The sequence below is a fragment of the Erpetoichthys calabaricus genome, chromosome 10 (genome assembly GCF_900747795.2).
Source record: "Erpetoichthys calabaricus chromosome 10, fErpCal1.3, whole genome shotgun sequence".
Classification (NCBI taxonomy): Eukaryota; Metazoa; Chordata; class Cladistia; order Polypteriformes; family Polypteridae; genus Erpetoichthys; species Erpetoichthys calabaricus.
The window spans coordinates 7,633,957-7,660,233 of record NC_041403.2 but is presented as its reverse complement, the minus strand read 5'-3'; the positions used below and the strand labels follow the sequence as shown (position 1 = coordinate 7,660,233).

The 26,277-nt window shown below is 46.7% G+C and overlaps 1 protein-coding gene across 5 annotated transcripts in view; it reads left to right on the top strand.

Moving 5' to 3' along the window:
• Nucleotides 1–21,579, top strand: part of mast2 (microtubule associated serine/threonine kinase 2) — a 484,826-nt gene extending 463,247 nt beyond the window's left edge. For all 5 annotated transcript variants that reach the window (XM_051932694.1, XM_051932693.1, XM_051932696.1 and 2 more), the window contains 6 exons: nucleotides 3,864–4,073; nucleotides 6,071–6,297; nucleotides 10,862–10,984; nucleotides 11,400–11,536; nucleotides 19,518–19,705; nucleotides 19,844–21,579. In XM_051932694.1, coding sequence (XP_051788654.1) covers nucleotides 3,864–4,073; nucleotides 6,071–6,297; nucleotides 10,862–10,984; nucleotides 11,400–11,536; nucleotides 19,518–19,705; nucleotides 19,844–21,327 — 2,369 coding nt within the window. In that variant the 3' untranslated portion in view covers nucleotides 21,328–21,579. The remainder of the gene's footprint in view (nucleotides 1–3,863; nucleotides 4,074–6,070; nucleotides 6,298–10,861; nucleotides 10,985–11,399; nucleotides 11,537–19,517; nucleotides 19,706–19,843) is intronic.
• The last annotated feature ends 4,698 nt before the right edge of the window (nucleotides 21,580–26,277 follow it).

The window sequence follows — 26,277 nt, the reverse complement described above, 5'->3', positions numbered from 1 at the left end:
AGCGGTGACCTGGTATCTGTGTGTTTTTCTTTGCCTGAGAAAATATTTATATTTTTATGCGTACTTAGACGGATGTGGAGTAGGCTCATTAATTCACATTAGGGCCTGGATCTGTGTTAGATCCGCTGTTATTAATATGTATGGCTTCTTATTCTGGGAACTTTAGCAAAAAATAAAATATTTATTTTGCACTTAATTAGCCGGAGTCGCAGGTCTATGCTTTAGACGGGTAGATAAATCCCTAAAGATCTGAACTAAGTCTTGGACAGATTTGTGGCAATGTAAAAAAATAAAACTGTAAGTTTAGACTTGCACAAAAGGTGCAGTTGGGGAGCCTTGATTGGAGATAAATTGAGGAATCCGAGTTCACAAATAGACAACACAGATTTAGGACTTCATATAACCCAGGTATGAAGTTACATCTGGAGTACGACATCCAGCTGTGGTGTCTCTCTTTAGTACTGTTAGGGCCTCCTTGAATTATAAAGTCAAGACGAGTGCTACTAGACTTCTTCCAGAACTGCAAGGTGTGAATAATGAGGAGAGATGGATAGTGCCAAAGGGAATAATGGAGAGACCTGAACTGTGAAGTGAATATGTAAAGTTGATAGCACAGTTATTTTAAAATGTCATCAGGATAGGTGGGGGTGCAGGTTGGAGCAGTTTAAGGGTAAACATCACAGAGTGTGTCCTCCCTCTGAGGACTAAAGAGATAAGGATCACATTACCAATGGTGCATTTAAAAGTAGCATCATGGGAACCTTCACATATTTTGGACACTGCAGATGGATAGGAATTACCATCAGTGTTGGGAATCTTGGCCTCTTCTCCTCAGCACGTTTTCGAGAATGCTGCAGAATCAGCTCCTTCATTCATTACACAGTAGATGTCAATTCATACGGTACTTGTGTGCGTTAAAATGCTAGGGAATAACGTGCATGTGTATACAACTTTAATACATTACGTTTGTGGTTAGGGTCTAGGTGTATGCGTTATATTGTCACGCTTGGGTTACACAATTGCACAGATTCATTCAAGGTTTTCAAGAAACATAACATAATAAAGCATAAAGCAGAGGATGTCTGGGGGCGAAGTGAGACAAAGCAATAAGCAAAAAGGACAGGAGCTGTACAGCCTTTTAAATATACGAAGTGCTGCGTGAGAAGCATATCACGCGACACAGCAGCAGCATCTAACGGAGCAAAGAGGAGGCAAACTGTATTTGTTCCCTTTGCAACAGCATTCAAGAGGGGGCCTCGGAGGAGCGACCCCGTCCTCCAGGGGTGCGCAGAGCCCCACTTCTTCACAATATCTATTGTGACGGATTACACGGCCATGGGACACCAGCTGGGTGGAAGGACCAAGGGAGAGGGCATGTCTGGGTGATTATCTTCCCTTGGGATTCTAGAGGGCAGCCCCCTTGGGTTGCTGCAGCACCGCAGATTCCCGCAGGACACTCTGTGAGTTGGAGTTTGGAGCGTCCCTGTTGGATACCATTGGCGCCGCCAGGGGGTGCTGCAGGTACGGCTGAGACCTTTGTGGCAGCACTTGCACCACACCTGGAAAGTGATGCCAGAAGAAGGTCGTGAAACACCTGGAGCAATTCCTGGTGCCCTATAAAAGGAGCCAGCTGCCACTACTGCCGGAGCCAGAGTCGGGAGGAGGTGGACAAAGCTTGCCAGGAGGAGCGGAGATGGAAAAAGGAGAGAGGGAGAGAAAGAGACAAGAAGAAAGAAGAGAGTGTATTTGTTTCTGATACGTGTGAACTGGGGAGCAAAAGAAAAGCACTTCCCCACTTAAATAAAGGCATGCTGTGTGGCAAGACTTGTGTCTGCGGCTGTTGTGCCAGGTGTTTGGGGAGCTCTGCGCCCCCTGGTGTTCACGCTATGTTTACCTTAAGGTGCAAAGGTAGACCAACCCGGTAACAAACCTGATGAGCACACTTGATCCTTGAAGAAAACAGGTAAAGGGTACGTAGAGGGAAACGGATGTTTTTCCAGGGTGCGTTCCGTTTGTGACCAGCCTGTCTGTATGAGGACGTGAAATGGAGAGGGGTGAGGCCCAGAGTGATTACTCACCTGTGCTGTCCACCTTAAGTGTGAAACGTCTAATTAAAATTAATGGAATGTGATCACGCCTTTCTTTGCAAAATCTTAACACCTGCAAGTCGCTCAGTGGTGACATCGATATTCTTACTGAGTAGGGCTAGTCCTGTCTTCCGTGCCTCTCCATCAACTTCCTGGCGTTCCAATCTCGCCTGTTTTTGCCGTATCTGTATTGTTAAAATCCATATCACAATGACAAAACTAAATCTATTGGGCAGCACTAATGCATGGTTGGTAGCATGCATTGATAGGGTGTTGCCACACAATGAACCACCTGGATTGGGACCCTAGTGCAGCGGGTGAATAATGTGAGGTACAGCAGTTATTTCACATGAGCAAGACAGACATTTCAAGGTAAAGTAGTTCAACTCATTAATCATGGAGACTTGCTGCATGCTGATTAAGAATTTCACTGTACGTGTGACATAAATGAAGATATGAACTTGTTAATCCACCATGTCCCTGACTTGCATACACAGTTTAAGAAAACAGATGGGTTAAAAGACAGACAAATGATATGGAGATGTTCAAGAGTAATAGGAGTTCAACCATACTGGCTTTGGGCTTGACTGCTTGTCTCATTCAAAGGTGTCTGCATTCAGATCCAGACCGGATATTTATACATATATATCTTTTATAAACCCAAAATCCCAATCTCATCACCTTTTGCCATTCATCTCAGCTTCAACCCTTGGTCCAGACACCTGCTCCTCACCCTGGTGGAACTAAAGTATGAGGGGGAGTCAATCTAAAGTTAGAACATGGGATTTACTAGAAAATAGAATGAACCTTAACAAACCTGATAATGTCAGTCAGTCATTTTCCAACCCACTATATCCTAACCTCAGGGTCACGGGGGTCCGCTGGAGCCAATCCCAGCCAGCACAGGGCACAAGGCAGGAACAAATCCCGAGCAGGGTGCCAGCCCACCGCAGACCTGATAATGTAATTTCTTAATGTTGTCTCCACCCTTCTCAATGCACTTGGCACCAACCTGCCTGGAAGTGCCGGGATTCCAGCAAAATAAAAGGTTTGGTCTTGTCCTAGCAACCCACTCATGCACCCGAGTTATTGTCGAACACTACATCCCGAGGGGTACTACAGTCACTAGTGCAAGTTACTGTGACTCGCTGGGGACCAATGTGAAGCCTGCTATTCGAGCCAAGCGGCGAGGACTGCTGTCTCAAGGGACACTGCTAAGAACACCAAGGCTTGTCTGGAGAAACTGAAGTTTGAGGTATTGCCACATCCCCCTTATTTGACAGATTTGGTGCCATGTGATTTCCACCTTTCTTGGACCGCTAAATTCAAGACGGATGACGACGTGGTTACGAGGACATAACAAAACCTTTTATTCTGCTGGAATCCAAGCACTTTCAGGCGGGTGACGCAAGTGCATTGAGAAGAGTGGAGACGACATTGAGAAATGACATAAGCAGGTTTGTGAAGGTTCGTTCCATTTTCTGATAAATCCCATTTTCTAACTTTAGCTTCACTCCCCCTCGTGTTTTGGCCCATGCTATACATGTGTGTGTCAGGGCCCCCTTTGATAGAATGAGTTCCATTCTTTTGTGTCTTGCTGCTAGGGAAGGCTTCAGCTTTCAGTGATAAACGCCAAGAGATAAGTGCATGAAGACAGTGGACTTGTATATCTGTAGAACAAGGTGTGCTAGGCCGGGCCATTCCTTGTTCTGTGATGCTAATCATTTATAGTCTTTGACCAAGTTACTAATGCAAATTTCCTTTTTTGCCCATTAGCTGGTAGCACCATTGGAACTACAGAGCGACCTTTGCGATGTAACAATGCTGAAGATGCCTCCACTCCTAAAGCCATCAGTGACTTGGCAGCCCGCCGAGCTCGACATAGACTGATGTCTGGTGAGTCGGTGGAAAAACGGACCTCCCGGCCACTCAGCAAGGTCATTAAGTCTGCCTCTGCAACTACTCTGTCACTGATGATCCCTTCTGGTGGGTACATATAGTGTCTTTTTCCTGCTGGAGCTAACCTCAAGTTTTATTGTGATGTGTGGTTCACCCAGGGCTCTTCCCACTCAATGGCAATCTGTGCCTTTAACGTTTTTCCATTGTAGAAATTTAGTTCTGCTTCCTATTGGCTTGTTTGGAATCCTGAATCATTTTAATTTAATGGCTACCAGAGTCAGGGGACATGAGAGAGAACATGAGGAAGGGTACTTAGACAACTTCTCTGTGTAGTCTCCATTGTGTTTCTGAAGAACAACAACTCCGTTTTTGTGGCTATAAGATCCAAATCCAAAGTCTTGAATTTTCTCAAAGGTATCAATAAAGACAATCCTGCAGAAAATGTGAAAAAAGAACTCAGTGGCCACATGGTGGCCAATTATGGAAAGCTAGAAATCAGCAGGTAAGTCTTCACACAAAGTGTCGGGCAAAATGAGACATTTGAATTACAGAATAAAGAAACTGAGACGGTGACAGCTGCTAAAGAGATGGTTGCTCAAATTAGCCATGAGCTAATATAATAATGGAACATTGACTGGAAAGAAGGAGGCAGTGAAGGTGGATGGATATTTAGTAACACAATTTAAACTTTAAACCTCGCTGTAGTTTACACCCCCTTCGGCCTAGAAAGAACTCTCTGCAGGGTCCCAGGCAACAGAATAGGGATGTGCATGTTAGAGTGTGAGAAACCCGGTGCCATCAGAGGTGCAGTGCATCTACAGACCTAAAAAGCCAAAGCCTGTCAATGTAATTTTGTGAAGAAAATGAAGCACAGGGAATAAAGACAAGTCAAACAGAAATGGGACCTAGCATAACAGGCAATACCATAGTCGACAGAGGTACCCACGAAGTAAAGAACTCAAAAGGGGCACCCAGAGGACATCAGTTTGTGTTTTCTCTTTGTGTTGCATAAGTCCAGTTGGCCTGTCAGGTTGGTCCAATAGTGATGCCGTACAAAGATTTTGAGTAGTCAATCAGATCCTGACTTGTAATGTCATCTTCACAATGCCATGACTGGTGAAGTTTGCAGATGATACCAAGATAGGTGGATTAGCAGATCATTTGGAATCCATTATATCATCACAGAAGAACTTGGATAGCAGACAGGCTTGGACAGATTTGTGGCAGATGAACTTTAATGTCAGTAAATGTGAAGAATTACACATAGGAAGTAAAAATGTTAGGTTTGAACGCACAATGGGAGGTCTGAAAATCGAGAGTCCACCTTATGAGAAGGATTTAGGAGTCATAGTGGACTCTAAGCTATCGACTTCCCGACAGTGTTCAGAAGCCATTAAGAAGACTAACAGAATGTCAGGTTATATAGCGCCTTGATGTGTGGAGTACAAAGTCACAGGAGGTTCTGCTCAAGCTTTATAACACACTGGTGAGGCCTCATCTGGAGTCCTGGGCGCAGTTTTGGTCTCCAGGTTACAAAAAGGACATAGCAGCACAAGAGAAGAGTGACTAGGCTGATTCAGGGCTACAGGGATTGAATTATGAAGAAAGATTAAAAGAGCTGAGCCTTTACTGTTTAAGCAAAAGAACATTAAGAGGTGACCTGATTGAAGTGTTTAAAATTATGAAGGGAATCAGTCCATTGGATCGAGACTGTGATTTTAAAATGAGTTCATCAAGAACAACGGGGCATAGTTGGAAACTTGTTAAGGGTAAATTTCACAAAAACATTAGGATGTTTTTCTTTACACAAAGAATGATAGACACTTGGAATAAGCAACCAAGTAGTGTGGTAGACAGTAAGACGTTGGGGACTTTCAAAGCTGGACTTGATGTTTTTTTGGAATAAATAAGTGGAGAGGACTGGCGAGCTTTGTTGGGCTGAATGGCCTGTTCTCGTCTAGATTGTTCTAAAGATCTCTAAAAACACTCCCTAATATCCATGAGAGGTTTCTGTGCACCCTTTTCCTTCATTATGGTGTCATTCATGGTAACTGTGTTTATATATTTATTTTAATCCAATCCAGATCACCACAGTGGATCACCGCTAGCCAGTCCAATGTCTCCTCACTCCCTGTCATCCAACCCTTCTTCAAGAGATTCTTCTCCCAGTCGAGACTTTTCACCTGCTGTCAGTAATGTAAAGCCACCAACTGTCATTCACCGTGCAGGGAAGAAGTACGGCTTCACTCTTAGGGCAATCCGAGTCTACATGGGCGACAGTGACATCTACACTGTGCACCACATGGTGTGGGTAAGTAAATGAGCATCGCCCCATAGTGCAGATTAAGAGACTCTATGTCCATGCATTTTCTACAGACAGTGTTTCATGGTATGTGCCATAGGATGCCAGTCAATTGGATACAAGGATTCAAGTTCAAATATTTAAAATGAATATATGCTTCAAAGAATTCATACAAGATTAATTAGAAGCTTTGCTCTTCCTTTTTTGCATATCCAGAATGTTCTGCATTGCTTTTCCTAAATCAATATGATGGTTTGTATTCTTGATGGAGAATTTTTAAGCATTGCAAATTCCTAAAGACATTGTCAAGAAAAAGTATGTGAACCCTTTAGGAAGGCCTGGTTTTGAGCATGAATTGGTCATAAAATATGATGTGATCTTCATCTAAGACACACTTATAGACAAACACAATATGCTTACACTCAAAAACAAACACAAAACAACTGTAATCTTTCATGTCTTCAAAGACGCCCATCAGACATTCACAGCGTAAGTGAACCTTTGGATTTAAGAGCTGGTCGAACCTCCTTTGGCAGCAATAACCTCGAACAAGTGCTTCTGGTGGCTGCAGATCAGACTTCCGCAATGTTTTTAGACCATTGTCCCACAGGGGATGCACAAACCAGTGTGTTTCTTTGTGCCGGTCCCAAGCCCAGATAAATGGGGAGGGTTACGCCAGGAAGGGCATCCTGTGTAAAATTTTGCCAAATCAATATGCGGACAAGATGATCCGCTGTGGCGACCCCTAACGGGAGCAGCTGAAAGAAGAAGAAGATGTTCCTTGCAGAACAGCTTCAGCATAGCTATATTCTAGACGTCTGGTGTGAATGGTGTGAATTGAGGTCATTCTACAACATGTCTAACGGGTTAAAGTCTGGGCTCTATCAAAATGGCAGATTTACTTTGGTGTTTGAGGTCATTGTCCTCCTGCATCACCCAACTTCAACTGAGCCTTAGCTGGTGGACAGCCACCCTGACGTTCTCATGTAGGATACCCTTCTTGTCCAGCACTACTGTGTTGTCAGACCAGTTCAGTTGGTTGTTTATGTGAACCCCCAGGTAACTGGAGCTCTGCACCACTTGGTTGACTGGCTTCAGAGGCTCCTTGGCACACTGGACGTCCAGTACCAGCTCTTTGGTTTTGCTGATGTTGAGTTGCAGGTTGTCGTCCCTGTACCACAAGACAAAGTCCTCCACAACCTTCCTGTAGTCTGAGTCATCTACATTATTAACCTCCTCAAAAAGAAAAACCATGTAAAAAGTGTTGCATTTTATGGCTTGAAAAATTACATTTTTCTTAAATCTCATCTTTCTACTGTAAAACTTTCAAAGCACTAAAGTCAGGAGTGTAGAAAGTATAATAATGATACAGATAACAGTAAGAAGAAGAAGAACAGCACATTGCATATGTGCAACTGACGCAGGTGTCACTTTCGAATTCACCAGAATCGCTTTTGGTTTCACTGTCCATTTCAATTTCACTGCCTGAAGACGCATTCACTTCGTCATCACTTCTGATGAGAGCCGTTTCTTACAAGACGCCATTATGAGGCTAGGAGACGACACATCTACACGAGTAACACTCGGCGCTAACGCGGTTGGCACTTTTACAGCCCGAGTAAACCTCGGGTCCTATGCTAGAAGTGTCTATTGCATTGCTTTAGTGACACTCGGGTCCAACGCTTTTAGCATTGTTCTTATACAGCCTGAGTGACGCTCAGGTCTAACTCTAAGGAGGTTAGTACACCCTGTGGTGGTCGAGTCGTCTGAAAATTTCTATAGATGGCAAGTGCTGGAATTGTGCTGGAGAGGGCTAAACAAGAAGGGAAGACAGCACAGTTCCCTGAGGTGCTCCAGTATTACACACCGCCATTTCTGACACACAGTCCCTGAGCCTCACAAACTGCTGCCTGTTGGTCAGGAAGTTGATGATCAGGAGATTGTGGGGGCATCAAGATGCAAAGCCCTGAGCTCTTTCCCAAGTCGATGAGGCAGAATGGAAACGTCAAAGAACTTGACTGTATCCTGATTGTGGTAATGACTTTGTCCAAGTGGAAGTTTGCTCTGTAGAGAATGGAGATGAGAGCATCCTTCTCACCTCTATGTGTCTGATAGGAAAACTACAGAGGATCAGGATGTTCTGGAACCAGGGGTTTCACATGCACCGTCTCCTGAAAATCATAAAGTAAGCCCCTCCATGACACTTTATTAACTGCCTCGGCAATAAGAAGACGCAAGATGCTGTCACAGCGTTAAAAAATGTAGCCATACCGATTTCCAGTCAAATTAGTAAAATAGACCTGTCTCCCACACTCCTGTGGTGTTGTTTTTTTTTTTTGAGGGGGGCTGTACAATATTTGAAACTGTCCAGAGAGGATCAAATTTGTAAAAAGGTTATAAAACGCTTCACCATGTGGATTGAACTTTGCTGATTTGTGTGCTTTGTCCGTACCCAGGGTGCCCACACGTTATGTTGTGCACGATGACCACTGGATGTGTAAATGAATACACCTGGGAGTCAGTGGTGAAGATCAGACCATCATTGTTGTGTTTCATAGTCACTAGTTGGACAAATGCATTCCTGACCGAGTCAGTAACATCAAAGAGGCCAGCAGAAGGCTTAGCAGCAAAGTTCAAGTTTACTCTCAGAGCACAATGAAGTTCTTTCTTGTAGGTCTTCCACAGACTGGTGACCGTAGTTTAACACCATCACCTGACAAAGAATACAGCACCACACATTACGAAAATCAGGTGATAGACACATACAGTGGGTACGGAAAGTATTCAGACCCCCTTCAATCTTTCACTCTTTGTCATATTGCAGCCATTTGCTAAAATCATTTAAATTAATTTTTTCCCTCATTAATGTACACACAGCACCCCATATTGACAGACAAATAAAAGAATTTTTGAAATTGTTGCAGATTTATTAAAAAAGAAAACCTGAAATATCACATGGTCCTAAGTATTCAGACCCTTTGCTGTGACACTCATATATTTATCTCAGGTGCTTTCCATTTCTTCTGATCATCCTTGAGATCACCTTCATTTGAGTCCAGCTGTGTTTGATTATACTGATTGGACTTGATTAGGAAAGCCACACACCTGTCTATAGAAGACCTTACAGCTCACAATGCATGTCAGAGCAAATGAGAATCATGAGGTCAAAGGAACTGCCTGAAGAGCTCAGAGACAGAATTGTGGCAAGGCACAGATCTGACCAAGGTTACAAAAAAAATTCTGCTGCACTTAAGGTTCCCAAGAGCACAGTGGCCTCCATAATCCTTAAATGTAAGACGTTTGGGACGAGCAGAACCCTTCCTAGAGCTGGCCGTCCGGCCAAGCTGAGCTACCGGGGGAGAAGAGCCTTGGTGAGAGAGGTAAAGAAGAACCCAAAGATCACTTTGGCTGAGCTCCAGAGATGCAGTCAGGAGATGATAGAAAGTTGTAGAAAGTCAACCATCACCGCAGCCCTCCACCAGTCAGGGCTTTATGGCAGAGTGGCCTGTCGGAAGCCTCTCCTCAGTGCAAGACACATGACAGCCCGCATGGAGTTTGCTAAAAGACACCTGAAGGACTCTGAGATGGTGAGAAATAAGATTCTCTGGTCTGATGAGACCAAGATAGAACTTTTTGGCCTTAATTCTAAGCGGTATGTGTGGAGACAACCAGGCACTGCTCATCACTTGTCCAATACAGTCCCCACAGTGAAGCATGGCGGTGGCAGCATCATGCTGTGGGGGTGTTTTTCAGCTGCAGGGACAGGATGACTGGTTGCAATCGAGGGAAAGATGAATGCGGCCAAGTACAGGGATATCCTGGACAAAAACCTTCTCCAGAGTGCTAAGGACCTCAGACTGGGCCGAAGGTTTACCTTCCAACAAGACAATGACCCTAAGCACACAGCTAAAATAACGAAGGAGTGGCTTCACAACAACTCTGTGACTGTTCTTGAATGGCCCAGCCAGAGCCCTGACTTAAACCCAATTGAGCATCTCTGGAGAGACCTAAAAATGGCTGTCCACCAACGTTTACCATCCAACCTGACAGAACTGGAGAGGATCTGCAAGGAGGAATGGCAGAGGATCCCCAAATCCAGGTGTGAAAAACTTGTTGCATCTTTCCCAAGAAAACTCATGGCTGTATTAGCTCAAAAGGGTGCTTCTACTAAATACTGAGCAAAGGGTCTGAATACTTAGGACCATGTGATATTTCAGTTGTTCTTTTTTAATAAATCTGCAGCAATTTCAAAAATTCTTTTTTTTGTCTGTCAATATGGGGTGCTGTGTGTACATTAATGAGGGAAAAAAATTAATTTAAATGATTTTAGCAAATGGCTGCAATATAACAAAGAGTGAAGATTTGAAGGGGGTCTGAATACTTTCCGTACCCACTGTAAGAGTGAGCAGTAAGCTTAAGGCTAGCCAGTCCCTCAGAAGACACGTTCACACACACACTCACAATGGAGTTTGTAATCCACCTAACGTGTGTTATATTTTAGCCTAAGTGCACTTCTTAAGTTAAAACATACCTTAATCAGCTCAGTTCATGTTTTTGTGTGTTTCTTTACCAGCATGTGGAAGAAGGTGGTCCTGCTCATGAGGCAGGGCTTCAACAAGGAGATCTAATCACTCACGTCAATGGCGAACCAGTAAATGGTCTGGTGCACACAGAGGTGGTGGAGCTCATTTTAAAGGTAAGGGCCTGTGAAAAAAAAATGCAGCCTGCAGTTCTTCAAGAAGGGGCACACTTCTTTGATGGTCCTATAACATGAATTTGAAATCACTGTTATGCAGCCTTTCAATGCACTACCCTAAGTTTAGTGGCCTGTGTAGTTTGGTGGAGGCCAATTTAAAAGCGGCAACAACGGCTTTTATGGCAGGAACATCTGCTGGATCTTTAGTGACACTAAGAGACACTGGGATTAAAATTATTCAGCCATCAGCTGCCCTGTTTATTCTCTACACAGCATGTAACCCCCATGTTATGTGTTTTGAATACTTAAGACAGTAAATTGTTATGGAATAGAAAAACTGTTGAAATAGTAGCTTTTCCACCCATCCTTTTGCCCACTCTAAACACCTCACTGACATCCTGCTTATCTCCTACAGAGTGGAAGCAAAGTCTCGATCGCAACCACGCCGTTTGAAAACACATCCATCAAGGTTGGGCCTGCACGAAAGTCCAGCTATAAATCCAAACTGGTCCGGAGAAGCAAGAAGTCCAAGACAAGAGAGGGCCAGGAGAGGTGAGTTCATAGATCAGAGGTTGTATGGAGTCTTCTTGGCTCCACTTATGGGAAGCCTCTTCTGTCTTGTCTGTCTGCCTGCTTGAACACAAGACAATCATGCATTGTCACTTGCCTCTCAAGAATATACTGAGACTGGACCAGGCAGCAGCCATATGTATTATATTTATATAATATATATATTACTATATGGTTGTGAGACATGGACGCTATCCAGTGACCTGAGATGAAGACTGGACTCCTTTGGTACTGTGTCTCTACGGAATATCCTTGGGTACCGTTGGTTTGACTTTGTGTTGCTCATGGAGTCCCGAATGAGGCACATTACCTCCATTGTGAGGGAGCGTCAGTTACGGCACTACGGCCATGTGGCGCATTTCCCCGAGGGTGATCCGGCTCATAAGATCCTCATTGTTGGGGACCCAAGTGGCTGGACCAGGCCAAGGGGTTGCCCACGTAACACCTGGCTGCGGCAGATAGAGGGTGGGACTGAACCGCGTGTCTGCCCGGGGGGTTGCCAACTGGGTTCCTGAGCTGTTTCGACATGTAGTGGGTGCGGCAACACACTGTACCCGTGCATGCTCCTCAACTTGACTTGAACTTGACCAGGCAGCTCCTTGGTTCCTCAAACCAGTTATCCAAGGGTCTTAAGACAGGTCAGCGTAGTCACTGGGAACACACACTGCAATTCACCTACACCTTGAATGAGACACTTTATACATCGTGAGTCATCCAGGGAAACACTGGTTCAGATGTTTAAAATAGCTTAACTCTCACATTTAGTTTATTTTAAAATGTGAAAAGGATAACTCTGATGACATTACATCATTACATGACTCGTTTCCACAACTCTCCTCCATACATCGTCCGAGAAGAGAAGCTGTGTTGCCACCAGTCCACAAATGATAAGAACAAATAAAGTATTTTACTCCTTTTATCTTATTTACGAGGGGCATTCAAATATAAACAGGAATTTATGAGCTATGCTTTACTTATTGAATACAATAAAACAACTTACACACTATATTTCCATATAGTCTCCTGCCACTCCAGTACACTAGTTCCAGAGCTCAGGAAGCTCCTTAATCCCTGAAGAGTTGAAGTCTTTTGACGGCATGTTGACCCATTCTTGCACAGCATCAATAACCTCCTCGTTTGACTTTCGAATTTCTTCCCCCCCTAAAAATTCCTTAAGTGGACCGAAGAGATGATCGTCACTCTGTCTGAATGACTTGCACCAATCATACACTCTAGACTGAGAGAGAGAGAGACTCATCCCCAAACTGTTTTTAAGTCTCAAATAAATCAGAGATGGAATGACTCCTTCATTTGTCAAAAATTGAATAATAATGCGCTTTGCAACACTAGTGTGTAACTCCTGCTCCGACATGTTGATTACAACTTACAGGAAGTGGGGGAAAAAGCAGCTAGCCCTACTAACGACAAGTTCATATATGCGTGTGTTTGTCCGATGAGTCATGTCTACCTTGCACTCTTTATACAAGAACAGAGTGTAAACGACTGCAATCCTCCTTTCCCTGCATTGTGTAAATGATTGTCACGTAGGCACGTTGGTTTAAAACACAAGCTTTTATTTTCCTCTTCCAGAAAATCTTTTCAAAACAAAAGTAAAGAAACAGACAGAGCGTCACATTAACGTCTTCTCCCCTCTGCCCCTACAGCGTCCACCGCGCTTCTCGTGTATTTATTTATACAAACACGTTACATATAAAACTGTTTACAAAAAAATTAATCCAATTTTCCAAAGAGAACTAATTACAATACACATAGACTTTATACAAAAAAAAATCCTAATTTTATAATTATATATTCTTAACAAATGAAAGTAAAAGAAAATATATAGCATACCTTTTCAAAACAAAAGTAAAGAAATAGACAGAGCGTCACATTAACGTCTTCTCCCCTCTGCCTATTAAATAATAAATGAAATCGATTATAAATTATTAACACAAAGTAAATGAAATAAAAAAATCAGGAAAGAAACTGAAACCACAACCTACCCCTACAGCGTCCACCGCGCTTCTAGCGTTAGAGCCAAAAACGTGGTGCATGCAGGTTGTGAGGTGTGACGCTAATTAACGCCCGTACTACAACAGATTATATTGTTGGTATACTATTAACTATTTACAGGGATCAACTCTTTTGGGGAAGTTCATAACAAAAAAAAAATAAAATAAAATTATAAATAACATATTACACTTTGCTACAAGAGCATGAAAATTCCCATTTATAATGGAACACCCCTCGTAATAAACATTGTGGGAATGATGTTGGGATGCCACCTTTGGTTGGCACATTGTCACAACTGGTCCACAGAGGAGGTCATATCTCTTGCACTTCACACCATCCTGGCACGTCTGGGTAATTAAAAACCTGTTGTGCCACAGTCCCGTTTATAGACTACAGCTCATCAATTACCACTGTTGGACCAGCAAAGATGACCGCTAGATTAGATAAACTACATAACTTGAGACTTTGTGCCACCCTGTGCTCCTGGAAAGTGGACTTCCTCTCCAGTAGATCCCAGCATGTGTGGACTGGGAGTTTTACTTCCTCCAAACTGAACCTCAGCCCAGGTATTCTGCAGGGTAGCATGCTGAGTTCCCTGCTGTGACTGTATGACGAAAGAGAGCTTCAATCCACCGTATCACATGACAATAACGACGCTGTAAACCCTATCTATATTACTAAACGACAGTTTAATTTATGCACGGACGGCGGACGCACTGAGCACATGCGCACTGCGCCGCAGACGGCGGCCACACCGAAGCGCATACGCAATGTGCCGCAGCGCCCCAGAGTCAAACCCAGCGGCTTCCCAGAGTCAGTAGGTGGCGCCCAAACAACACAACCTGTAAACTATACCTTCTCTAATCTACTGTGCCAGCAGTCGTGTGTCAGCAGAGGCAGAGGAGTCACGGCTCCAAATGGAAAGAGCTCAGCGATTTGTAATACAAAACCGAGCCCGTACATCCCAGAGTCAATACGTGGCGCCCAAACACCACAACCTGTAAACTACACTTGCTCTAGTCCACTGTGCCAGCAGTCAGTGTGGCATATGTGAATCACATAACGGTAATTCAGTATTAAATGTAAGTTGGATTATGCTTCCTAACAGTAAACGACGTCTACCTAACGACACAGCCACAGAACAACAAAGACGAGACCGCATGGATAAAAACAATACACGGAGGCTCCTACAACGCGCTTCAGACACACCATAATTGAAGACGTCACGGCTCCACAATGAAAGAGCTGAACTAATGGAAATACCAAACGAGCCCGTATGGATGAACACAATGAACGAACGCGCCCACAAAGCACTTCTGACATAGGGGCAAAGGAGTCACGGCTCCACATGGAAGGAGCTCAACAATTAGTAATACAAACATGAGCCCGTATGGCTACGACCTGTGAACGAGGGACGCACCCACCCTCCATGATATTTCATCCCTCCAAATATTGGAGGGAACAGAAAGTGATTGCCTTTCTTGGATTTGCGATTCTTTCGAGAATCGCGGGTTTGCTGGTATACTGTATATTAGGTCTGGTCACAGATAATGTTCAGAGAAAGGATTTGCCTCCTGACAAAGAGGTGCCTCTCGAAACCAAGGAAGCAGTCATAGACTTCGGGGAGCTGAAGGCAGACTACACTCACATCTGCATCAGAGATGGGCAGCAGCAACCAATACAGTTAAGTGAGGTGGGCACAGTATATCTCAGCTACCCACAAGAGGGTACACAGATTCTTTTACTTCATCAGATGTCTGAGGAAAATCCAGCTATCTGTGATCGCCAGCGTGTACAGATGAACAGTGGTGTTCACTCTTACTGTCTTCATTATATCCTGGTATGTCACCTGCTCAGCCCAGAGCTGGTGGGCACGAAGGTGGCTTGGAGTATTACTAGTATTACTAGGGCTCCCCTCTGTTCAGGGGGGCACACTCACTGGCCATTATTAGGACCGCTATACTAATAATGGGTAGGGCCTCTTTTTGCTGCCAAAACAGACTCTGTTCTTTGTGGCTTGGATTCCACAAGATGTTGATAGCATTCCTTTGAGAGTCCGGTCCATGTTGACATGACTCCATCACATCCCACAATTTCTGCACTTTTGACAGCTGCACAGTCGTGCTGCAGTTCTGCCACATCCCGAAGATGATCTGTTGGATTCAGACCCAGTAACTGGAAAGGCCACCGAAGAACACTGAACACATTGACATCTTCATGAAACCAATTTTTTTGACAACTTTTTGCTTGGTGACATGGTGTATCATCAGGCTTGACGTAGCCATTAGAAGACAGGTAAATTGTTGCTGTGAAGGGATGCATGCAATTTCAAAACTGGCCTTCAAATGATGCTTGTTTGATATTAATGGGCCTAAGAAGACATTCCTCATACTGTTACACCACCACTGCCAGCCTGGACTGTTGACCCAAGGCTGCATTCATTCATGCTGTTGGCACCAAATTCTGACCCTACCATCCACGGTATGTGCCAAGACTTATCAGATTAGGTTATGATTTTCCAGCCTTCAACTGTCCAGTTTTGGTGAGTCTGTGCCCACTACAGGCTCAGCTTTCTGTTTTTGGCTGGTAGGAGTGGAACCTGTCGTGGTCTTCTGCTGTTTTAGAACATCTGCCTCAAGGTTCGATGTGCTGTGCTCTCTGAGATGCTTTTCTGCTCACCACAGTTGTACAGAGTGCTCATCTCAGTTACCGCAGCCCTTCTCTCATCTCGGACCATTCAGGCCATTCTCCTCTAACGTCTCTCATCAGCAACCGCAGAACTGTCCCTTATTGGATGTTTTTTGCACCATTCTAAGTAAACTCTAGTGCTGTATTTCCCAACTTTTATGGTATCACAACCCTGATTTTCACCTGCCAGTATGTTGGCAACCCACTTGGGGGACACCCCCTCCGTGAATTTAATGTCTGAGCGTCTTCCTCAGTGAATCGTGTGCAGTTGTCAAAGCTGGAGGGGTTGGTTAGGGGTTAGGAGGGGGTCCTGCACAATTATCAGAGTGTTCAATAAGTCAAGTGAGATTGTCAGTGCTTTTCCTCATTGGTGAACCAAGCATGATGGTCAGAGTGGGAGTGGAGAACTCGTTCAGAATTGGCTACGACCCATCTGTTACAGTCATATGAAAAAGTTTTGGACCCCCTCTCTGCCTGCGTAATAATTGACTCTCCTTTCAACCAGAAAGATAACAGTGGTATATTCTTCATTTCCTAAGAACATCTGAGTACTGCGGTGTTTTCCGAACAAAGATTTTTAGTGACGCAGCATTTAGTTGTATGAAATTAAATCAAATATGAAAAACTGGCTGTGCACAAATGTGGGTCCCCTTGTCATTTTGCTGATTTGAATGCCTGTCACTGCTCAATGCTGATTACTTGGTTGATTAGCTTGTTAAGCCTTGAACTTCATAGACAGGTGTGTCCAATCATGAGATATAAAGGTATTTAAGGAGGTCAATTGCAAGTTGTGCTTCCTTCCCTTTGACTCTCCTCTGAAGAGTGACAGCATGGGATCCTCAAAGCAACTCTCCAAAGATCTGAAAACAAGGATTGTTCAGTCTCCTGGTTTAGGGGAAGGCTACAAAAAGCCATCTCAGAGGTTTAAACTGTCAGTTTCTGTAACTGTAAGGAATGGAATCGGGAAATGGAAGGCCACAGGCACAGTTGCTGTTAAACCAGCAGGTCTGGCAGGCCAAGAAAAATACAGGAGCGGCATATGAGCAGGATTGTGAGAATGGTGACAGACAACCCACAGATCACCTCCAAAGACCTGCAAGAACATCTTGCTGCAGATGGTGTGTCTGTACATCGTTTTACAATTCAGCGCAATTTGCACGTAAAACATCTGTATGGTAGGGTGATGAGAAAGAAGCCCTTTCTGCACTCGCGCCACAAACAGAGTCACTTGTTGTATGCCAATGCTCATTTAGACAAGCCAGATTCATTGTGGACCAAAGTGCTTTGGACTGATGAGACAAAAATTGAGTTATTTGGTCAGAACAAAAAGCGCTTTGCATGGCGGAAGAAGAACACCGCATTCCAAGAATAAAACCTACCTACTGTCAAATTTGGTGGAGGTTCCATCATGCTGTGGGGCTGTGTGGCCAGTTCAGGGACTGGGACCCTTGTTAAAGTCGAGGGTCTGATTAATTCAACCCAATATAAACAAATTCTTCAGGATAATGTTCAAGCATCAGTCACAAAGTTGAAGTTACGCAGGGGTTGGATATTCCAACAAGACAATGACCCAAAACTCAGTTCGAAATTTACAGAGGCATTCATGCAGAGGGAGAAGTACAATGTTCTGAAATGGCCGTCACAGTCCCCTGACTTGAATATCATCAAAAATCTATGGGATGATTTGAAGAAGGCTGTCCATCAAATTGAACTGAACTGGAGAGATTTTGTATGAAGAATGGTGAACAATACCTCCATTCAGAATCAGACACTCATCACAGGCTATAGGAGGACAGCGTCTAGAGGCTGTTAGATTTGAAAAGGAGGCTCAACTAAGTATTGATGTCATATCTCCATTGGGGTGCCCACATTTATGCACCTGTCTAATTTTGTTATGATGCATATTGCATATTTTCTGTTAATCCAATAAACTTAATGTCACTGCTGAAATCCTACTGTGTCCATAAGGCATGACAGATATTAATAGGAAGCTGCTACTTTGAAAGCTCAGCCAATGAGAAACAAAAATCAAAGAATTAAGAGGGGTTCCCAAACTTTTTCATATGACCGTATGCTGCCAGTGTGAGTTAAACACAATCATCAGACTGGTGGAGGGGATTTCATCTGTGGACAGCAGCGATCCACCTGTGGTACTGCTGCTGTGACTCGAGCCCGATTGCCAGAGCAGTGGAGGGGGGAGTCAGGGTTTAATCTAAGCCCCCATGGCCCACAGCTCGGGAAAAGCTGCTCCAGAGACTTGTGCATGAAAATCACAGGAGACCACCAGTTACACAAATACTCGGCTCAGCCCATCTAACACCCACAATCATGCCACAGCCGAAATCACCGAGATTGTGAATTGTGAATTTCCCATTGGGATTAATAAAGTATCTATCTATCTATCTATCTATCTATCTATCTATCTATCTATCTATCTATCTATCTATCTATCTATCTATCTATCTATCTATCTATCTATCTATCTATCTATCTATCTATCTATCTATCTATCTATCTATCTATCACATTTTTTTTCCTGCCATTAGGGTGTTTGACGTGAACATTAACTGAAGCTCCTGACCCATATCTGCAGGATTTTATGCATTGCACTGCTGCCACATGATTGGCTGATTAGATAATTGCATGTTTAAGCAGGTGTACAGGTGTTCTGTTTAAGTTGCTCCGTGAGTGTATTTGATACATGCCAGCTTAGAAAGATCTCTGCCATCCTGTACTTTCACGTTTCTCGCTCCCCTGTACGGGACCATTGGCACTCGCACCACTAGATTCATCAGTCATACAAGCTGCTCAACGACTATTCGTATGGACATGTGTGGACCTGACTTGTAGTTCATATTGTCTGATGCTGTGGTTCATATGTGCCGTTGTATTCACTGCTACCATTACTAGTTTGTGGGAGACACGCAAGTGAGGATTTTTGGCCACGTATGACAAGAAATGTGAAGTTGACCCTGTACAGGAGTTGTCACGTCAACACTTCAGACTGATCCATACTTTATTGTGGCTTCTACCCACAGTTTGGCACTAAAAGAGGTACCAGTCAGATCATATACTTTGATTTGCATATTGGGACGCCCCTATCATCTACATGTGTATAGTGACAATAAAAGGCATTCTATTCTATTCTATAAATGGCTGGAGACCCTCTGGTTAACAAACTTTTCTGTCCCGTGCGGTTTAGTGGACTGAGGCGCAGGCCTCTCTTCCACCTGTCATTTCTTCCCGATTTTGTTTTTTCCAGTAAGAAGCGCAGTTCCCTGTTTCGGAAGATCACCAAGCAAGCCTCCCTGCTACACACAAGCCGCAGCCTGTCATCTCTGAATCGCTCGCTGTCCTCGGGGGAGAGTGTTCCAGGGTCTCCCACTCACAACTTGTCACCTCGCTCGCCGACACAGGGCTACAGGTCCACCCCTGACTCTGTGCACTCAGGTAAGCCCCACGATGCCACCCTAAACACGCAGCCCCTCCCCAGCAGGTGACACCTTTAACCAATTAAAAGCCTCTTTGAAAACTAACAATGAATTTCATTCATCTCGTCTTTGTTTCTCTCTTTCTGTTTTCCAACAGTTGGCGCCAATTCATCTCAGAGCAGCTCCCCCAGTTCCAGCGTCCCCAATTCTCCTGCGAGCTCTGGCCATATCCGGCCGAGCTCTCTACATGGCTTGGCCCCCAAGCTGCAGCGCCAGTACCGCTCTCCCCGGCGCAAGTCTGCCGGCAACATCCCACTGTCCCCTCTGGCACGCACGCCATCTCCCACCCCTCAGTCTACCTCGCCTCAGCGTTCGCCATCGCCCCTGCCTGGTCACTCCGTGGGAAGCTCCGCCATCACTCAGTCCTTCCCCGTCAAGCTGCACTCTTCCCCACCTCTGGTCCGGCAGATTTCTCGCCCCAAGAGTGCGGAGCCCCCACGCTCACCCCTTCTCAAGAGAGTTCAATCAGCCGAGAAGTTGTCTCCCTCGTTATCCTCGACGTCATCCGGTGCTGAGAAGAAACTCGCGTCCTCTCGTAAGCACAGTCTGGACATCTCGCACGCAGAGTTCAAGAAGGAGATGCTGCAGAGGGACCCCGGCCTCCAGAGTCTGCAGGAATCTGCCAGTGAGACCCAACTTGGGGGCCGGGCAGCCCCCGCTGAGAAAGGGACCTTGCAGAAGCCGTCATCTCGGAAGCTAGGACGCCAGGAGACACAGCCTGGGGGCGGCGGGACAGCCGGTGGGAAAAGCAAACTTCGAGACAAGCTGTCGGCGATCCGGCAGGACAGAGTGGAGCGGAGGGAGTCCCTGCAGAAGCAGGAGGCCATCCATGAGGTGGACTCGTCTGAAGACGAGACTGACGAAGGCTCGGAGGACAGCCAAGACGGGAGGCACATGGAGCTCCGCGCCAACGCCAAGCACACACCTCGGTCAGACTCCGCCGAAGATGAGCCCTACCTGCCTACCGAGGCCACCAACCGATCAGGGCTGGCCCAAATTCAGAAATGCCCACCCTCCAGGTTGGAGTCCCTGCCCAGAGGGCCCGGGGACTTGAGCTGCTCCAAAGCCACCCAGAGTACAGAAGAGAATGCTGGGAGTCTGACGGCTGTCCTGCCATTCTCAAGCACTAGGAGCAGCACCAGTGCATTCACGGTAGTCAAGGACTGTCACCCGCGCGTGGCCCAGGTCATCACCAGAATGACGGTGGGACCCGTGAAGGCCGGCCAGACACCCCCAGCAGTCGATAGCCTCGGCAAAGGAAACAAGGACCTGACGCCACTGGCCAGCTCCAACGGGGACGTAGCCACAGTGGCCAGAAGTGTCCTTGGGCCCGTGAAGTTGACCCTCCCAGGAGCCAAAGAAGCCAGAGACAATGGAGCAGATGGCGACCCCTCGAGGCTCAGAGAGCCGGAGCAGGAAAGGCGGGCCGAGGTGCTTGTTGGCCCTCAGGTGGCCCACCCCGAGGTCCAACGGAAAACACCATTGGCGATGGACTGTGAGGGCTTGCAGGGTGAAGAGCAGAAGCGCGGCTGGGTGAGCTGTCAGCCCGCGCAGAAAGACAAAGCGTACCGGAAAACGTAGCAGAGAATTCCCAGCATCCGGGGGCCTGCATGTATATATCTGTCTATATATGTATTTATATCTATATATATAGATAGATATTTATATGTATATATGCGTGTGTGTGTGTGTGTGTGTGTGTATCTATATATGTAGATATATCAACTTTTTTATGATGAAATGGCAGAAGAATCTACAAATTGCGGGGTTTCTTCTGTGTTCATGCTGCTTGGGGCTGCTCTTTTTAAATGTGTCTTGACAAGTGGGGCCCCCCTCGTGTGCTCATGCCAGCATGCCCCCCCCCCTTATTAGTCGTGGCCCAGCATTTCATTCACTCATTCAGGATTTCAGATTTTGTTGTCTTCTGGATTAAGGGGGTGACGGGGGCCGAATGTACCTATTTATTTACGAGCTTAACAATCGGGACGTCCCGCCAACAATCTGCCGGCTCGGGCTCCACGCTGTGACGCTCGTTCCTTACCGTCCCAAACTAATCAGGCTCCTCGAAGTCATCCCGCAGCGCCAGCGAGGATCAAAACACATCAAGACCACCAGTGCAGCCCTCTGTCTCAGGGGAACGAGTTACTGGTGGAGAGCAGCGATGTCAGTGGGCACTGATGTCTGTCGCAGGGCTCCATACTGTCATTATTGGTGTTGGGGGATCATCACAGCCTGTCACTAATGTTGGGGACAATTCATATTTAACCACTGTAGGCGGCGGGTGTCACTGGGGGGGCAAACGTCATGACACGCTGCAGTCTGTCACTGTTGGAGTGGCCATGACACTGCATCCTATCACTAAAGGACAATGGCCTTCGAGACCCCGATATTGCAGCCAGGCACTGCCTTGGGGGTCATGACACACCACAGCCAGTCATGGGGGGGTGCAGGTCACAGATCTCATGATACTAAAGCAAGTCACTGGGGGGGGGGGCACTATCTTAGAGGTCTTGACACACTGCAGCCAGTCATCAGGTCACAGAACTCATGACACGCTGCAGTCTGTCACTGTTGGAGTGGCCATGACACTGCATCCTATCACTAGAGGACAATGGCCTTCGAGACCCCGACATTGCAACCAGGCACTGCCTTGGGGGTCATGACACGCTGCAGTCTGTCACTTGGGGGGGGGGGGGGCAGGTCACGGAGCTCATGATAATGAAGTAAGTCACTGGAGGGGGACGCTGTTCTCAGAGGTCTCGTCACTGTAGACTCTCACTGGGTGGCACTTGGGGGTCATGACACACCACAGCCAGTCATCGGGGGGGGGCAGGTCACAGATCTCATGATACTAAAGCAAGTCACTGGGGGGGGGGACGACGACACTATCTTAGAGGTCTTGACACACTGCAGCCAGTCATCAGGTCACAGAGCTCAGGACACTGCAGCCAGCCACTAGGGGGCACTGGTCACAGAGCTGATGTCATGCTGCCATCTGTCACTGTTGGAGTGGCCATGACACTGCATCCTATCACTAGAGGACAATGGCCTTCGAGACCCAGGCACTGCCTTGGGGATCATGACACACTGCAGTCTGTCACTGGGGGGGCGCTGTTCTCAGAGGTCTCGACACTGGGTGGCACTTGGGGGTCATGACACACCACAGCCAGTCTTCAGGTCACAGATCTCATGATACTGAAGCAGGTCACTAGGGGGGCACTATCTTAAGAGGTCTGGACACACCACAGCCAATCATGGGGGGGTAGGGGGGATTGGGGATGGGTTAGAGGTTTTTGGGTGCAGGTCACAGATCTCACGGCACAGCAGCCAGTCACTAGGGGGCCACTGGTCACAGAGCCCATCACACATGTCATCCTATCACTAGAGGACAATGGCCTTAAAGACCCCGACGCTGCAGCCAGGCACTGCCTTGGGGGTCATGACACGCTGCAGTCTGTCACTGGGGGGGTGGGGATGCTGTCTTAGAGTTGACGACACACTGCAGTCTGCCACCAGAGGGCACTGGTCACAGAGCAAATGACACACTGGGGTCGGTCACTCTGCTTCATGTCATTATAGGACATTGGATTCAGTGGTCCTGACAATGCAGTCAGTCCCATGGGGTGGGGGGGGGGAGCTGATTAGTATCTTTGAGCTGGCATCGCACCACTGTCTGTCACTGGGGGGGCGCCAGTCTCAGAAGTCATAGCACACTCACTGGCACGTGGTGTTGGAGGGTATCCTGCGCCCTGAGACCCTCAAAGCCAGAAGAGCCGCAGGGTTCGGGCTCAAGAAGTCCTCGAGTAACATGAGAAGATACCCGCTGGCACTGGCATGTGGTGCACAGTGGGCCATTTGGCAGTGGAGGGTAAACGGAGTAGGACGCCGGTTCTTTGCAGTCCTGTCATGACCCGTAAGGTACAAGAGAGGACCACCACTTATACCCGTGGGGACGCTGTGGCAGACAAGGGTGTCCCAACCTTCTGCTAAGTTTACACACATTGAGCAGCTGCTAACGGGACCCCCGCCCCCGAGGTGGCACTCGTGCTTGCGTAATGGCGGGTGACCCGCCGAGACCCTCCAGTTGCTGCTGCTGACCACGTCATTGGTCGACTGTCCGAGCGAGATGCTATTTATTGTGTGTCTACTGTTTATGTATATAGCGAATCAGGGTGTGTGTGTGTGTGTGTTTGCGGTCCCGAGGGGGCAACTGGCAGCGGCGGGCACTGCTCCTACTGGTGCCATGGAGTCGGGAGCGACTTGCGTTGATCTTTGTCATTTGATTCTTCGCCACACCAGTGCAATATATTTTTTTTAAATGTCGTGGGTGCATGTCGATGTTAATTCCTCCTTAATAATAAAGATTCTTTTTTTATGTAACGTGCCGTGTGTTTATTTGCTTGTGGTGGTCTCGAAACACTCGTGGCTTTGGCAAATGGCGCCAGTACACACGTGGGCATCCGCACAGTCCTCCAGTAGGTGGCACCGTGCTGCTAGTGGCATCTCTTAAGAATCCCCTCCGGTGGTCCGGGCAGGTCTACCCGGCTGGTCAACTCTCTTAAGCCAAAGGAGAGTTTCAAGGGGGGAAAACCCATCATTTCGGTGGTCGTCTCCACGTGTCCGGCTCCAGGGCAGCCCACCAGACTTCACAGGTCCTCCGGGTGGCTGTTTGGGCAGATGAGTCAACCCACTGGCACAAATCGGCCTCGCCAGATTAAATCTTAAGACGTCCCGTAGGTGGCGCTGCGTTAAATCTTCATTCTCCTTCTGTGTGCTCAACCAGTCAACAAAATCACTGGGATTTAGTGACCCCTGCTGTCCAGCTGACTGCTTTTCAAACGGTCCTCTGACCGGTGGGGTCAGCTGATTACATCAGTCCTTAAAATTGCTAGTCCTCCACTAGGTGGCGCTGTATTCCATCTTCAGACTTCCCCCATAATGGTGATTTTCTGAAGCCTGCTCTCCAGCAGTCACGTCTCAGACAGACCTCTGACTGCTCACTTCCTTAATACTTCTAGTTCTCCAACAGGTGGCGCTGTGTTACACCATCTGACGTCTTTAGGTTTCATCCATGTGGTCAATCGGCCCTCCTAATGGTGAATTTATACCTGGCCTTAGTCGGTCACTTCTCAACTGAGGTCCTCTGACCAGTCACTTCCCACCACAAAATGAAACCAGTCCTTGAAACTGGTGACCTTATACTGCCAGCAGGTGGCGCTGTGTCAGATCTTTAAACTTTCTGCAGGTGAGTCGTACACAACTAATGGGTTCCCGAGAGCAGCCCCCTGACTGGTCACTTCCAAAGACTAAATCAAGTCCCTAAACTGTACCACCTTATGTGGCCAGTCTTCCAACAGGTGGCGCTGTGTTACACCGTATTACATCTTTACACTTCCTCCATAGGCTCAGTCGCTCCTCCTAATGGTGACTTGGTGACACCTGCTCTCAGCTAAGGTCCCAAAGTGAAGTCCTTAACACTGACCACCTTACACTGCCACACGTCCAGCAGATGGCGCTATATTTAGACCTCCCATATCATGGTGATTCTGGGACACCCACTGTCTAGCTGCCAGCTTCTTAAGTCATTTGTCCTCTGGCTGGTCCCCAAGTGGGCGACGCTGCATTACGTGTTCAGACTTTCTGCAGGTGAGTGAAGCTAGTAATGGTCACCCCTGAGCAGTCCGAAGACTAAAGCGGCCCTTAAACTGGCGATTCTGCACAGCAAGTCTCTTCCAACGGGTGGCGCTGTGTTACACCGTGTTACATCTTCCTCCATACGCTCAGTCGCTCCTCCTAATGGTGACTTGGTGACATCTGCTCTCAGCCGGCGACTTCCCAACTGAGGTCCTCTGACTGGTCATTTCCTTAAATCTGCTGGTCCCCAAGTGGGCGACCCTGCATTACGAGTTTGGACTTTCAGCAGATGAGTTAAGCTGGTAATGGTTACCCATGAGCAGCTCTCTAGCTGGTCACTCCTGAAGACTAAACCAGACCTTACACTGTCAGTCTCCTCAGGTGGCGCTCTGTTACATCTTTACGCTTCCTCCATACGCTCAGTCGCTCCTCCTAATGGTGACTTGGTGACATCTGCTCTCAGCCGGTGACTTCCCAGTTGAAGTCCTCTCAAAATGAAACCAGTCCTTGAAACTGCCAGTCTCCCCCAGCAGGTGGCACTGTATTATTACTCTCTATCAGTCAGGTCACTCAGTCCTCCTAATGGTGACTTGGTGACACTAACGACCACCCAAATGTGGTCCTGCGACCGGTCACTTCCCAAGACTAAGACGGCCTTTAAAACTGGCGGCCCACCCCGAGGACCGTTCCTCCAACAGGTGGCGCTGTATCACATCTTTATTCAGATTTCCTCCATTTGCTCAGTCAGCCCTCCCAGTGGTGACTTTGTGCCACCTCACTTCCCTCTCTTAACTAACGATGTGGACGTCCAGACCGCTGAGGACCACCTGTAGGCTTCCAGAGGTTGGCCCCTGAATTCCTGTCACTCGTTTGCATTTTGTATTCCCAGCCCCTCAA